At 42.6% G+C, this 14,927-nt stretch overlaps 1 protein-coding gene across 6 annotated transcripts in view; it reads right to left on the reverse strand.

The window, feature by feature from the left end:
• SETD3 (SET domain containing 3, actin N3(tau)-histidine methyltransferase) overlaps window positions 1-14,927 on the reverse strand; it is an 86,248-nt gene that overhangs the window by 58,251 nt on the left and 13,070 nt on the right. For 4 of the 6 annotated variants that reach the window (XM_073998169.1, XM_065518440.2, XM_045396962.3 and 1 more), the window contains exons 2-6: window positions 11,980-12,090; window positions 9,784-9,876; window positions 7,472-7,620; window positions 5,416-5,488; window positions 4,563-4,819 (exon numbers count right to left, since the gene is read on the reverse strand). In XM_073998169.1, coding sequence (XP_073854270.1) covers window positions 4,563-4,819; window positions 5,416-5,488; window positions 7,472-7,620; window positions 9,784-9,876; window positions 11,980-12,082 — 675 coding nt within the window. In that variant the 5' untranslated portion in view covers window positions 12,083-12,090. The remainder of the gene's footprint in view (window positions 1-4,562; window positions 4,820-5,415; window positions 5,489-7,471; window positions 7,621-9,783; window positions 9,877-11,979; window positions 12,091-14,927) is intronic. The other 2 variants (XM_073998171.1, XM_073998170.1) reach the window with 1 other exon arrangement.

Raw genomic sequence — 14,927 nt, forward strand, 5'->3', positions numbered from 1 at the left:
GAGAATCGCTTGAACCCAGGAGGCAGAGGTTGCAGTGAGCTGAGATCGCGCCACCACACTCCAGCCTAGGTGATAAAGCAAGACTCCATCTCAAAAAAAAAACAAAACACACACACACACAAAAGCTCATTATTACGTATTTTCAGTATGTAATGATCCCTTCAGCTGAATAGTTTTACCCATGTTAAATGACCGTTACATTTTCTTCTTCTGAAAAAAAAATCACATCTGAACTGCCCACGGGTCAGCTTAATGGCACTTACTACAGGTAAAGGCTGCACTTCTCACACTGCAGCGTGAGACAACCCGAGGTCTTAGGAGAAAGTAGGGTTGTTTTCCTGCAATATCCATCTCACTTGATGGTAAGTCACTTAACATGGTTTTAAAAATAGCAAACATTATCATTTGCATGAATTTTTAAGATTTAAAAACACGAGTCCAAAAACCAGTAACAAAAACATGAATCTTGGAAGCAATTTTTTTTTTTAGACAGGATCTTGCTCTGTTGCCCAAGCTGGAATGCAGTGGTGTGACCATAGCTCACTGCAGCCTTTACCTCTAAGGCTCAAGCCAACCTCCCACTTCAGCCTCCCAAGTAGCTGAGACTACAGGTGCATGCCACCACACCTGGCTAATTTTTTGTAGAGATGGGTTGCCCAGGCTTGACAGCAACTTTGAGCTTGTGATGAGTCACTATGGGTTTAGCCCCTAGACTTGCAGGAATGTTATCTTTGGCCACCAGTTTTGCTTTAGTAGAAAACACTAAGAAATACTAACTTAAGATACTGTACGGACAGAAGGAGAAGTGATTTAAAACAAAACAAAACCAAATAACATGGCCTGAGGGTCAAACGCAAAATGTTAATAGCATAAACAGAGCATTTCTACAATGAGCACTGTGTGCTAGGCACAGTACTAACGGCCTCACCACAGATCAACTCACTTTGCTCCCTCAGCAACCCTGGGAATCAGGCACTCCACTAGCCCCCTTTACAGATACGGGAAGGAAGGCACAGAGACCGGCCCAAAATGGCACAGTTCTAAGTGGTGCTGCAGGGATTTCAGCCCTAGCAGGCTGGCTCCACAGCCCACCCTCTCAGTTACCACACTGCACTTGCTGAGGGAGCTTCACCCTACCATTTCCACAGTTTCCCAGAGGAAAATGACTCCTAACAACAACTAGCCTGGCAGCAGGCTAGTTGCTTTGATAAACAATCCAACTTGGGCTGACAATGGTCACAGGAAAAAACAGGTCTTCATATTTTTATCTTACAGATTGGGAAACAAACTCAGAAGTAAAGCAACTAATTCCAAATTATATTTAATTTCAAATTATATGTAAACAGCAAATGAGCTATAGAATGCAGGTTTTTGTCTTACTACAAAGTACGTGCTCTTTCCACGCAGCCACAGCGTCTCTCACTTGGACAGTGGATGCAGCTGTTTCAACTCTTCCTAACCATACTCAGTCAGGACTGCCCAGTCCAGGGGCCAGGGTTCCTTCCCTCCCATCACTCAAATGCTCCTTCCTGTGAAGTCCCCCAGCTAACACAGAGAACTGACTCCACCCCATCATGCGTATTTCATTTGCAACATGCAATGCCAAGGATCTCAACTCAGCTCCTTACTCCAAATCCGCATGATTTTATAACCTGAATCTTAGGTTTACATTTTTTCAGTGTTTGTTCCCCTGTATTTGTATCCTTAATAAATCAAGTATCTCTAAACCTGGTATTTTATTTGTAGGTTCTTAAAAAGAAGGGATATGTGTTAAATGCCAGTGACCAAAAAATGCTCTAAAATACCTTCTCCTCACCACAGCATGCAGTTATACCCAGGAAGGGATCTGGAATTAGCTAAGGAGAAGACATTCTGAGAAAATGACGAAAGTCACTCACAACCAGTGTCGGCAGGCCTCAGGCTTCCAATCATTAGGCGGGAAGGACTGTAATTTTCTCAATCATACGTATCTGAGGTGCTTTGTTCTGTATACAAATACAAAGCAGGGGTTTCTCAGCCTCAGCACTTCTAACATTTGGGGCTGGAAAATGCCTTGTTGAGGGGGCTGTCCTATATGTAGAATTGTAGCAGCAACTCTAACCTAGATGCCAGTGGCACCCCACACTCCCAATTCAACAATAAAAAAATGTCTCCAGGCCGAGTGAGGTGGTTCACGCCTGTAATCCCAGCACTGTGGGAGGACAAGGCGGGCGGATCACTTGACTCCAGGAGTTTGAGACCAGCCTTACCAACATGGCGAAACCTCATCTCTACAAAAAATACAAAATATTAGCCAGGCGTGGTGGCACATGCCTGTAATCCCAGCTACTGGGGAGGCTGAGGTGGGAGGATCGCTTGAGCCTGGAGGTCAAGGCTGCAGTAAGCCATCATCATGCCACTACACTCCAGCCTGGGTGACAGCGAGACCCTGTGTCACAAAAGGAAAAAAAAGTCCGATATAAAATAAAAGAACTTATATATATGACCAGACACATTTTGCTCTCCTCAGTTTCATACTTTTGACAGAAAAGTAACCAGTTTGATTTCTAAATCCTGATACTTTTTTCAAATATTCAGATTGACTTAATTGTGGAAAAAATATCAACTGTGCAGACATTTGATTACCTGGTTAATTTCACATTTGAATGTTCCATGTTTGATAGTGGTTAACTAAATTTTTCAATAAAGAGGAATAATTTCTTTAAAAAGATTAGTGCTCTAAGAATGCTGTTGTTTTTAAAAACGATATTTGTACTCATTACGTTATAAATGACACAAATTGTTCTTATTAGTCATGTAGGAATTCTACTACTCTTGAGAAAACTTCTCAATTAAGAGTTTACTTTTAGAATGTTCTCTAATTCCTGAGATGTTTACAATGACACCGTTTACTACACAGAAGGTGGTATAATACAATCCCCTTAGTGTCTCAGCATCTAAGGCAGTTTATTTCAGGCGGTTACAAAGAGACCTGGCTCTTAAACAAATTGACAAAAAATGGCTCCATCTATATGAAGAGAGTATTTTAGTGACTCACAACCACTGAAAATCTCATCAAATTTTGAAGCAAAGCTGCACTACTTAGTTAATACTGAAGTAAACAGACCAGTGAATACAATGAAACATCCAAAGCTCATTCACACCAAGCTGGTTATCAGAAGACCTGCCATCATCCTAGACCATCCAACTTGCCAAGAGAAGAGAGACCTCTCAGAGCAGGCTACCAGCATTTACAAACTAGAGGCACATTAGTGAAAAGAGCCAGCTTGTAGTTCATTGTCCAGCAAGAGAAAATGGCAAATACTTAGACCTACTAAAGTCAGCTTAATCTTTAGTCATGAAAGATATACCATTGAGAACTAAGAATAAAAGTATAACCCTTCCAGGTCATGAAGAGCTAAACCGACCTTAGACTGAGGGACCGTAGGTGCACACTATATGAAGAAACAAAGTTTTGATTTGGCTTCATCAATAGTTTTTGAATTAAGCCAACTTGAAATAAAAGCTATATACATACTGTACAAACATTCCTAATGACTTCCTGAAGTTTAAGGTTTAGAAAAACAAAGGGATTGATTTCTACTTGAAGACAGCAGTCATGTATAATTTTTGACATATGTGAAGTGTTCGGTGGAGGAGGAGATGTAACTGAGTGTAAAATTTTATGCAGTAAGCATGCTACAAAGTGAAAATAATAAGTGGAAAACAGTATCACCTGTAGCAATGAAATGAAGTTACCACTTCTTGCAAATAAAACATAGCAAGGATAGATCATTTAAGGAACAAGCAAATCAAACCTAATTCAGGCTGTCACACTGCCCAAAAAGGAAAGCGAGCAAATAGTTCACTTGCCCACTTGTCGTATCTCAAGAAGAGCAGCCCAGGAGCTGACTCTTCAGTGACTTAGACTGTGCGGAGTCAGGAGAAGGAGCCATGCCGCCTCTCAGTCCTGGCGGGGACTATGGCACTGGCCCTGTTCCTTCTGACTGCTGATCAACTGCAAATGAAAGACAACAGTGGCCACACCACCAAAATACAGAAAGGTGTCATCACAGGTAATTCAAATACTTGGAGCCTTATAGAGATTTCTATGAGAAACTTTTACTGAGAACAAATTAAAATTAATACACAGTACACTTTGAAAAACATAAATGTTATAATTTGCTAAATTGTCAATATTTTATACTTATCTAGAAAAAAATTAACATTCATTTTCTTGAAAAGTTTATACACAGAGTAACTTTTTGCATCAGATATGCTTTATGGCTTTTAAAATTTCACTGTGATCTTTTGTTTACAAAAAAACTTAGTGATTTCAATAACTCAGGAACAACTGCTTGTATTAACACTGGACAGTGACGAAATCAGATATATATATGTAACCGTATTTCACTGATATTTCTGTAAAAACAGAAACAATGAAATGTATTTTATATTTTCAATTTAAAAAGCAAAATGTTTAAGTATTCTTAGTAAGACATCAAATGGAATATTTATGGACTCAAGTCCTCTTTCCTCCCCACTCTGCGAAATACATACGTAAACAGTAAACAGCTGCTCACCTGGATGACTTTATAGAAGTAGGCGTACTGCCGAGCTGTGTTTTTATACTGGCTGAAGACATCGTGTATAGCTTGTGTGGACTGAAGATACCGAACTTCATCTTCTTCAAAGTAGAGAGGTGTGTCATATTCACTAGGGAGAGTCTGAATGTAGGGCTGCCAGAAGGAGTTAGGGTTGGCTCGCTCACACAGCAAATGAAAGGCCAGTGCGATGTTTCCCATGGCTTGAAGGATTCGGTCTTGAGAATATAAGGGCCCTGAATTAACCCAGAAGTTAACAGTGTAAGTTCCACAAACTTCTTAAAAACTTCATTTAAATATACATTTACAAATTACAGGAAAACTAAAAGGTCTTGTAACATTGAAAGTCAGGTACAGGATGGGCGCGGTGGCTCACACCTGTAATCCTAGCACTTTGGGAGGTCAAGGTGGGAGGGCTGCTTGAGCTCAGGAGTTTGAGACCAGCCTGGGCAATACAGTGAAACCCCGTCTCTACAAAGAAAAACAAAATACATATATATATATATATTAGCCAGGTGTAGTGGCGCACACCTGTGGGAGAATCATTTGAGCCTGGGAGATCAAGGCTGTAGTGAGCTATGATGGTGCCACTGTACTCCAGCCTAGGTGACAAAGCGAGACCCTATCTCAAAAAAATATATATATAATAATAATAGTAACAATAAAGGTCATGTACATCTTTTTTATAACATTAAATGAAAAACACTTAATGCATATTTGAGGGACTATTTCACCAGGCGAGAAAAACCAAGTATGATCCTTAGTGCCACAAAATGGAATTTTATATATTGTCATTTGTATTTTGCCTTGAACAGTCAGAAATTATTCTCACCCAACACTGAATTTTTAGCAGATTCAACAGTCATTAGTAATTTTCGTGGAACCCATAAAAACAATTCTTCTGCCTAGGGAAAAAAATAATAGGAGAATCATCAAAACATGGTACAGTCTTCAATCCAACTATACCTACGGTCAGAAATCCAATCACACATGAAGTACAACTTAAGGCTGCATATCAGCACTTCAAATAAATATTCAAATATATTTTTTAATGTAACCATTTATCTTATAGTTAAATGAGTAGAAGGATAGCTTAAAATCCTGTTTCCAATAGAAAAACTAAAAACTACATATGCTGACGAGCAAATAATCAAAGAAGGGACTTTGAACTTTAACTTGAAGCAAATACAACACTTGGAGTAGAGCACAAAGGTGTTTATTTTATTCTTTGCTGTACTTCTAAGTTCTAAAACCAGACCAAAACAAAATTTCTGCCTCCAACAAAAACCCTAATCTGTCGACATGAATTACTACTACTACTGAGTTTTAAAGCCAGAGTACCATTCCTTCCTCTACATACTTATCTTTAAAGCACAACAGTTACTAGTGAAATCACATGCCCAGAAGACACACTGGTTTACAAATTTGTTTCCCAAAGCTTTTTCTCATTTCTTGGCAACACAGGATGCTTCCTTTTGCTGTGTCCTGTGTATCTACACCGCATAGAACGGGCACATGGTGCTCCAACATGTGAGAAGACAGCAAGTGGGCAGCTGTCTGCAAACCAAGAATGCCCTCACCTAGACAGACCATGCCAGCACCTTGAGATCTTGGACATCCAGCCTCCAAATTGTGAGAAATAAATGTCTGTTGTTTAAGACCTCCTCCCCAACCCTCGCCTCCCCACAAAAGCACATAGTGAGGAAAGTCCACAGCTCAGATCTTCTGGGCAACATCCACACAAATGCTGCCTTGAATCTGATACAAGAGAAGAACATGTGGCACCTTGCCTTCACCAATGTCAACTATTAAGTTATCTGTCTTGTCTCTTACTATACAGATTATAGGCATCATGAAGAAAGAGACTGTTTTTTTTTGGAAGCAAGATACTACCAGTCACACAGCAGACATTTAACAGGTATCTAATATACCAGCATGTGATTTACCAATCTATCAATGAAAGGTTAACTACAACTAGCCAAAAATGTTGCTGGAGGTTTGAGGGGGCCAAATAACACCCTTTCCTCCACCCAAGTTCTGAAGCAACTGAGAGAGAGAGAGAATACAACAGATGGTCACCCAAAATATCACCTCCTGAATCCCAGAATTAGACAGACTCCCCCACCTAGTTACAGGCAGAGCCGGATCCCCACCACCCTCCCCATGTGTGGCCTGCCCCTGCAAAGCTTCCAGGGCGGAGAGCAGAGTGGAATGAATGCATACGGGCAACCATCTCCCATCGAGAAAAAGGCCAAGTCCAGTTCCTTCTCCCAAACAGATGAAGGAGCGCCTCCTCTTACAAGAGGCATGAGTGAGGGGTGAGGAAAGGCCAGGCATGGCCAGTGACTGCTGCTCCCTTCATGTGGAAAGAAGAACCAAGAACAAAGAGGGGAGAAAAAGCCCTTCTCCCTTAGCAGGTGGCTGTTTCTCTCTTCTCTCCCTATTGCCACTGGTGTTGCCATTTCAGTGAGCTCCTAGTACCTTCAACCTCACAGGTATCCATTCCAGACACTGGTAGGCATCCCCACACCACCAGTCCTCCACCCACTCACCTCCAGTAAGTCACAAAATAAAAAACCATGAGTCCACCTCCTTGTCTTTAGGTAAATCTCAAAATCCTGTGAGGCATGTTCTATGGCCTCCTAACAGAGGCTCAGAAATGTGAACTGACTTGTCCCAGTCACTGGTTAGCAGCTTGGCTTCCCAGAGGGATAAGGTGGGAGGAGTTGCTTAGAACATGAGCCTGAGGTCCTCCAGGCTGCCTATCTGCCCACAGGCTCAGAACCAGAACTTCCCCACCACACGTCTACCTCCTCACCCTGCACCCTCTGCAGCACAACAGTTCAAACACACATAGACCCCCTCAGACCAACATTTTATAAACTCACCTTGATATCTCTTGTTGCTCTCAAACCAAAGCCCTCTTCTTTGAAGTTAACCATTTCAAAACCCTCGACAGAAGCCCCATTTTCAGAGGCCCATTTCATTAGATCAGGAAAGTAATCTTCTCTTTTTCCATCAAAAGTAACGGACAGACCTATATTAATCCACGTTTTAGAAAACAAGAGCTACTTTTAGGACACATATCATTCACACGTCTCTCAGAAAATAAAAACAGGCCATAACTAACACTGGAAATAGTCTTAACACACCAATCGTGAAATCAAAGCTAATCACATGGTCACAGTACATACCTTAACTGATGACAGGGAAGAAGAATTAAAATCCTAAACTCCCTGTCAGTTACAGTGAAATATATACTGACACTAGGTAATATAAATATTGACTGTTAGGTACTATTAGGTAATATGATGGCAAAGGGGAGACAGCTTCTATTACCATTACTATGATTTATAGAGCAGTTTTCTCCTTAAAAGTCCAACATGCCATCTCTCATATTCACATGTGCTTTAACAAAATTTCCATTAAAACAAAAATGAGTAATTCACATTATGTGCACAAGGAGACATGGGAAAGGATGAACCCTACAGTCCTGATTCTAAGAACACAAAACTGCAGAGCTGTAAGCCAGAAGGCTGTAATTTAAATGAGCTAGAGCTATGTGTATCAATGTAAGTATAACACTAAATGTACCACAGTGGTTTTTTAAAAATCACGTAGCATGACACCATTTATGTAAATTTTTCAAACAGCAATTACAACCATATATTTTTATGGGGTTTTTATGAAATAGAAAACATTCGCAGTGAAGACAAACACCCCGCAAGCAGGGAGGGAACGGAAGGGGATGGAAATGGGAGGCTTTGGCTGTATCTGGGATGTTTTCTTAAAAACAAATACAAAAACAAAACCAAAGGCCGAGGAAGGGAAAGGAAAGCTGACCAGTGGGTGAGAATAAAAGAAAGGACAATGTGAATACTACTTTGACACATGCTCAGCTGGGGTAGCAGATTCCCGGGCATCTGTTACATTAATTTCTGAACTTCTCAGCATGTCTGACATAGTTAAAAAGATGAAAAGACATGCACAGAAAAAACCATTCCATTTGGATGAATAAAAGGAGAGGAAGAGGAACTTTACTATGAGGAAGCTGGGTGTGGCACATAGCTCAGGCGCCTGTGGCCATCTTACCACAGCATAATTAACAGTCAACCTGATATGTGAAGAGGGCGTGCTGGATATGCAAAGATACCTGCTGAATGGTGAAAACGACCAGAATGAGGACTATTCGAAGACAGAACTTACTATTCACTCCCTGAGAACTCACATAATGCTCTGCCCTCAGTGTCAGGTGCAGTAAACCGTGTCTACGCAGAAGAGAAACTAAGGCTCTACCCACTTGGTGACAAAGGATTAGCACCGACTCCTATTTAGTGCAAATAAACCCATTATGAAGGAACCTGTTTGAACACGCCCATTATGAACTCACCACTTTGGAGTTTGAGACCATCTAAGCTGAAGACTACATGTTTAGAGGTGTGTATGGAAGAGCAATGAAACCACTACTTAAGACAGCAAATAAAAAACAAACTCTCTCCTGATGCCCTTCATGACAATAAAAAAGCGAGTCTCAGAAGATGGCCCCACATTCCAATGCGTGCTCCTCAGGATGTTTTCCGCTTCTACCTCCCATGTGGTCCTGCATAATAATCTTTACTTTCTGTGCTTTACAGAACAAAAACAATAGGTATACTGAACGAGCTTTTTCAAACTCACACTTAGCCCCACGCCAGCCTGGATGAGAATCATTACAATGGCAACTGCATACGTCCTGTGAAAACACAGCTTAAGGAATATGACCACACCTCTTATTTAACTGAGATGTGTGTGAATTCATCATACACCTTGCTAATGCATTAACCAATCAGCATGTATTTGTGTGTTGACCATATACACTATATGCACTGCCCTGAAACTCAAAAGGAAATAACAGTATAAAAACCAGATTTAAATACTTTAAAAAACATAAGTAAATAAATAAAATTGTGTCATTTTAGCCCCCAGATATATTTTATTCTCCTAAAGCTCAACATTCTCATCCTTTCCGAAGCAGGTAATAGCATCTCTGAAAGGGGAGAAATCTCGCTAACTGCCCTCTCTTCCGGTCTGCAAGCCCCACTATAAGACCTTTCAGAATGACACCAGTGATGCTGAGACCTTCACTACTCGTCAGCCCTCTGACCTAATCAAGTTTCTACATGACATTATTGAAACACAGTTATCATTCTAGCAATTTTACCTTTCTGCTTTTTCCGTATTTTCTCAACTAGAGTCCGGATCTGCACATACTCTTCCCACTCTTTTCCTGGGCCAGGCGCAGGACTGCTGCATTCTGTAACATAAGAGGCATGGTACTGAAACACTTCCCTCTTTCAACTTAACCTACTAGTCTGCAGAAGAAAGGATTTGGACTTTGTTGTTGCTGTTTGGAGTTGGTTTATTTTTAAAAGACAGACATATGACAGCCACGATAATGAACGTGAGGAGTACAAGGCAGCTACACTTCTCAAAGCAGACAAATCCTGGAGAATCATAAAAACATCCCCCACTGAACGTACCCAAGAGAGAGCACGGAGCAGGCACCTAGCTCACAGCCACCTTATTCTCAGTTAACTCTTTTTAGAATATACTTACTAACAGGAAAACCTATGATAAAAAGCTAAGCTAAAATGCAAACTATCCCCTCAAAACTCTTCTATATGGCAAAAAGAAGTTAATAGTAAAAGTCAACCTTTCTTTTTAGTTAAACCCCATAACACTGATTTCCTAAGGGAACCAGTGAAATTGGACATAAGGACAATTAGTCAACAAACATTTCACATCCATGTGTACGGCACTATATTCAGCAGTCTGGGGGAGTTGCAAAATGAGATGGCATAGTCACTGCTAAAAAAGAAGCTAAGATTCCACTGTGGGGCCAGAACCAAAAGACCAACACCCGAGACTGAGGTGTGAGTTTGGAAGGCTGCACACTGGGCACCCCGCCTATTGGCAGCTCTTTCTTTTCACACAACTGCATTGGTTCAGACAGCCCCTTCCCACACTCCTGCTTAACCTCTGGGGCCTCTTTGCTCTCTATTAAAAGAGCATATGTGGCAAATAACTAACAATAACTAGATATGCGCTGAGTCTTAACTATGAAGGGTAGCCAGTCTTACTTTATTCTCCAACAACAAGCACTGACTGAGGCCTGGAACAGGCCTCAGAAGTGAAGCAGCAGAGAGCCTATCCTCAAGCTGCCAGAGGCAGGGGAACTTGGCGACGAATGCTAAGGACAGCCACACTCCACTGGCCCATAGGATCCAGGGGAGCACTCGGGAGGGACCTGACTCCAACTCGCCTGCGGCCTGCTTTCTGTCTCGAAGGGAAGGCTGCGTTTTTACTTGGGGTTTAGCCTGCCACATAATCTAAACATGGACAAAGGGCAATGGAGTGACCACAGCTACAGCCAAGGCACTAACTGCACCAATTCAAATTCATAATTTTAAAAAGTTACCAAATCACACCAACTTGCTAAAACAAACAGGCACTTAGTAGAAATTCCATTTCCTTAAGCCAAGACCTCTCAAACTACAGCATGTAAAAATCAGATACACAGCCAGGTGCAGTGGCTCACGCCTGTAATCCCGGCACTTTGGTAGGCAGAGGCGGGAGGATCTCTTGAGCCCAAGAGTTCAAGACCAGCCTGGGCAACATGGCAAAACCTCATCTCTACAAAAAAATTAGCTGGGCATGGTGACACAGGCCTGTAGGCCCAGCTACCCAGGAGAATGAAGTGGGAAAAATCACTTGACCCCAGGAGGTCGAGGCTACAGTGAGCCACAATAGTGCCATGGCACTCCAGCCTGGGCAAGAAAGCAAGACTTTGTCTAAAAGAGAAAAAAAATCAGAAGCACTGTTAACTGAATCACCAAAAAGGAAGGCGAGCCATTCCAGTGAGGGGCAGAGCTCTGAAGGCCGGGTCTCCGAGAGGCACGTTGGACTCACCTGGGCTAACAGCCCGTGAAGCACCTTCACACACCACATCTCACAAAGTCCTTGGCTCACTCCCTGAGACAGTTATTATCTATGTTTACCAAGAAGAACATTGCGTTTCAGAAGGTTCAGTAATCTGCGGAGGGGCACACTGTGCAAAAGTAGTAGAGCTGGTTCTTGCCCACGGGTCCTCAGGGAAGACCATGTTCCAGGTGACTGTGCTATTGAAGCTCACAATTATTTCACCCAAGCCTTGTTAACAGCCACACGGTTCCGACAGGTGTTTCCATCCTCACAGGTGAGGACTGCAAATCTGGGTAGCTCTGTGACTCGTCCAGGCCCACAGCTCATCAGCTCGGACCTGAATACCAGCTTGTTTGATGCATGCTTCCCCATTCTGGTGACAAGAAAAAGGCACAGCCACCACATCAAGGCAGGGAGAGCCCAGAGGAGGACTTACTCTGTAGCAGTTCACTGGTCAGGTTCAAGATTTCCTTTGGTGACACAGTTGCTGTAGCACCAGTGCCGGATTTCTGAGTTTTTACTCGACTCTTCTTACCCATTTTTCTGACTACAGAGAAGAGAAAGAAAAGAGAAAAAATTACATTACCAAAGAACAAAATAAAGTAATAAAACATGTTCAACACACGGCAGTGTCTTAGTCTTCAGAGGCTGATTTTACCTTACATATGCCATATCCTGAAGTTTTCTACCATAAAAAGAAATGTGTAGTATTAGTATTTAGAGGTTCTCAAATGGGGGGAAAAAATCTGCTTTGTAGTCTCTGGAAGAAAAGTTCATTCTTTATCATCTACAAAAACTATAGTAGAGCAAATTTTACTCTAAATTTTTTTTAAAATTACATAGATTTCATTGCGCATACTAATATACTCCAGTATACTAGAGAGATAAAAACCATACGTACATCATACACATATGGGCATAAAGACCTATATATTCTCTCCCCACTTTGCCTTAAAATAATCATTTCCCATTAACCATAACTGTATCATAAGCAACTGATTACACTCTCTGGACAAATGCTGAAGACATTTTTAGAACTGGAAGAAACTCTGGCGAGCTTGGGATTTCCCATGGCACAAAATGTAGGAGGTTAGACTAGCTCGCCAGAGTTTCTTTTTCCCTGTTTGAGAACCTCTAAATACTAATACTACACATTTCTTTTTCTGGTGTCCTGGGTAAAGACCCTACGAGATAACGCTTGCTTGCAAGTGTTTTTAACAATAGGTCTCAAAGTAAGGAAGGGACGTGGATGTGTGAAGAGCAGATGGGGCAATTCAAAGACAGGGACAGGACAAGAAGCGTGAGGGAAGCACAGTGAAGAAGGGAACCCGGCTGGAGAGGGGGTCTCTAGGGAAGTCTAGCGAGGCAGCCACTCAAGAGAGGATGAGAGTCACTGTCAGAGGTGTCTGGCTTTGATTCTCTAGAGACAAGAGGCTAAGATGATGACCCAGGAAGATGGAGAAAGTGTCCAGCCAAGAAGCTGGCGGGGCGATTCATAAGCTAATGAATAACAAACCACCACGAGGATGGCCTCCAGGAGCCCCAGTCAGTTACACTTCATCTCAAGTGAGAATCAAAAAGCAGACTTTGGTCCATTTGTTTTTTACAAAAAGAAGTAACTATCACCATGTGAAGAACTATGCTAGGACAAAGGTTTAAAACATATTCTCCCACTATACAGGTGATCACTGATTCTGTTGTAACTGAATCCATGCAAATATGGTCATGTGCTAAAATAGTAGGAAATCACATTATTTAACAGGCTAACATGCCTATCTTCTCTTACGTATCTAACGTATAAAGAATAATGTGTAACACATTAATCTAATAAGTCTTCTAAAAATTAGTATAAAATAGTGTCAGCCGGGCGCGGGGGCTCAAGCCTGTAATCCCAGCACTATGGGAGGCCGAGACGGGCGGATCACGAGGTCAGGAGATCGAGGCCATCCTGGCTAACACGGTGAAACCCCGCCTCTACTAAAAAATACAAAACACTAGCCAGGCGAGGTGGCGGGCGCCTGTAGTTCCAGCTACTCAGGAGGCTGAGGCAGGAGAATGGCTTAAACCCGGGAGGCGGAGCTTGCAGTGAGCTGAGATCCGGCCACTGCACTCCAGCCCAGGCGACAGAGCAAGACTCCGTCTCAAAAAAAAAAAAAAAAAGACAGCGTCAGTCATCATGGAATAAAAGGAAACTGGTAAAAATACGTAAAACTTTTGCAGCAATAAAAGGAATTCTTTTTCTGTGATCAAAAGCAGAAAATTTAAGTGAGGGGAGGGCAGGATGACAGACAGCTTAAGTACCTTTTCCTATGCTTAAGAACTACCTTCTTAGAAGAGAAAAAAGCTCCCCATGGTTCCGGCTCACAGCCAAGAGCAAGGGCACAGCCTGGACAGAGCACCTCCACCCTTCTGGGCATTTCAGGCCTCCCACATTTGCGGAGGGCATCTCTGGAGGACCTTCGAACTTAACCTGAAAATCACTAAAACCACCAAGGAGTCTGGTAATAAGGACGTTAATCACACTTCCAAATATAGCGGGTCTGCTGGCTTGGCAGGAGGAGGTGCAGAAGCATGCTGTCAGCAATGGCTTAGCTGGCCTCTCCCTTCAGCCTTGCCTGCAAGACCTTCTGCTGTGGAAGCCTGTAAATGAGGCAAGAACGTCACTCTGATGAGGAGTTCCAAGACCCTTTCCCTTCTCTTAACAGTAAGTGCGCCTGGGATGGCGGGGCTGCTCTGCACCGGCTCTCTCAGGGGTGCCCACCAACAGCTACAAAACAGGCTCTGTTCGCTCTGCCTGCAGCCCCTCACCTCCCCCAATGTCTTCCCTCAGCGATCCACCCAACTCCAGTTGCTCATTGATGTAGCAGCAGCTGTTCCCTGGAGCTCAGTATTCACCCTCTGCCAGGTGCTGAGCTAAGACACAGCTCTTCACTTGATCTTCCTCGACACTTTAAGCCGTAGATACCATCCTCATCTTTCAGATGACATTCTCAGAAAGGTTAAGTCCCTTCTCTTTGTCCAAGGTCATGCATCAGGTAAGAAGCAGAGCTAGAATCTGAACCCAGAACCACTACCACACTGCCTCTGTTTAAATACAGATTAAAAAAAAAAAAAAAGTACATGGCAGCGGGGAGTCTTCCAGGTCAAACACCATGGGATATGGAGCACACCCCCAACACTCCTGCCAGCAGCCGCTCGGCCCACACCTGGGCAGCTCCAGCCACTTCCTCCTGCACCTCCTGAACGCGTCCTCACGGTTAAACCCTAACACTAGTCTCGTACATCTCCCTGCCCAAGCCTGTCCCTGCTGCTTAAATCTACCCTCACACTGCCACCACCCTAAATAGTAGGAAATCACATTATTTTAATAGGCGAACAAGCTTA

The sequence above is a fragment of the Macaca fascicularis genome, chromosome 7, assembly GCF_037993035.2.
Source record: "Macaca fascicularis isolate 582-1 chromosome 7, T2T-MFA8v1.1".
NCBI lineage: Eukaryota > Metazoa > Chordata > Mammalia > Primates > Cercopithecidae > Macaca > Macaca fascicularis.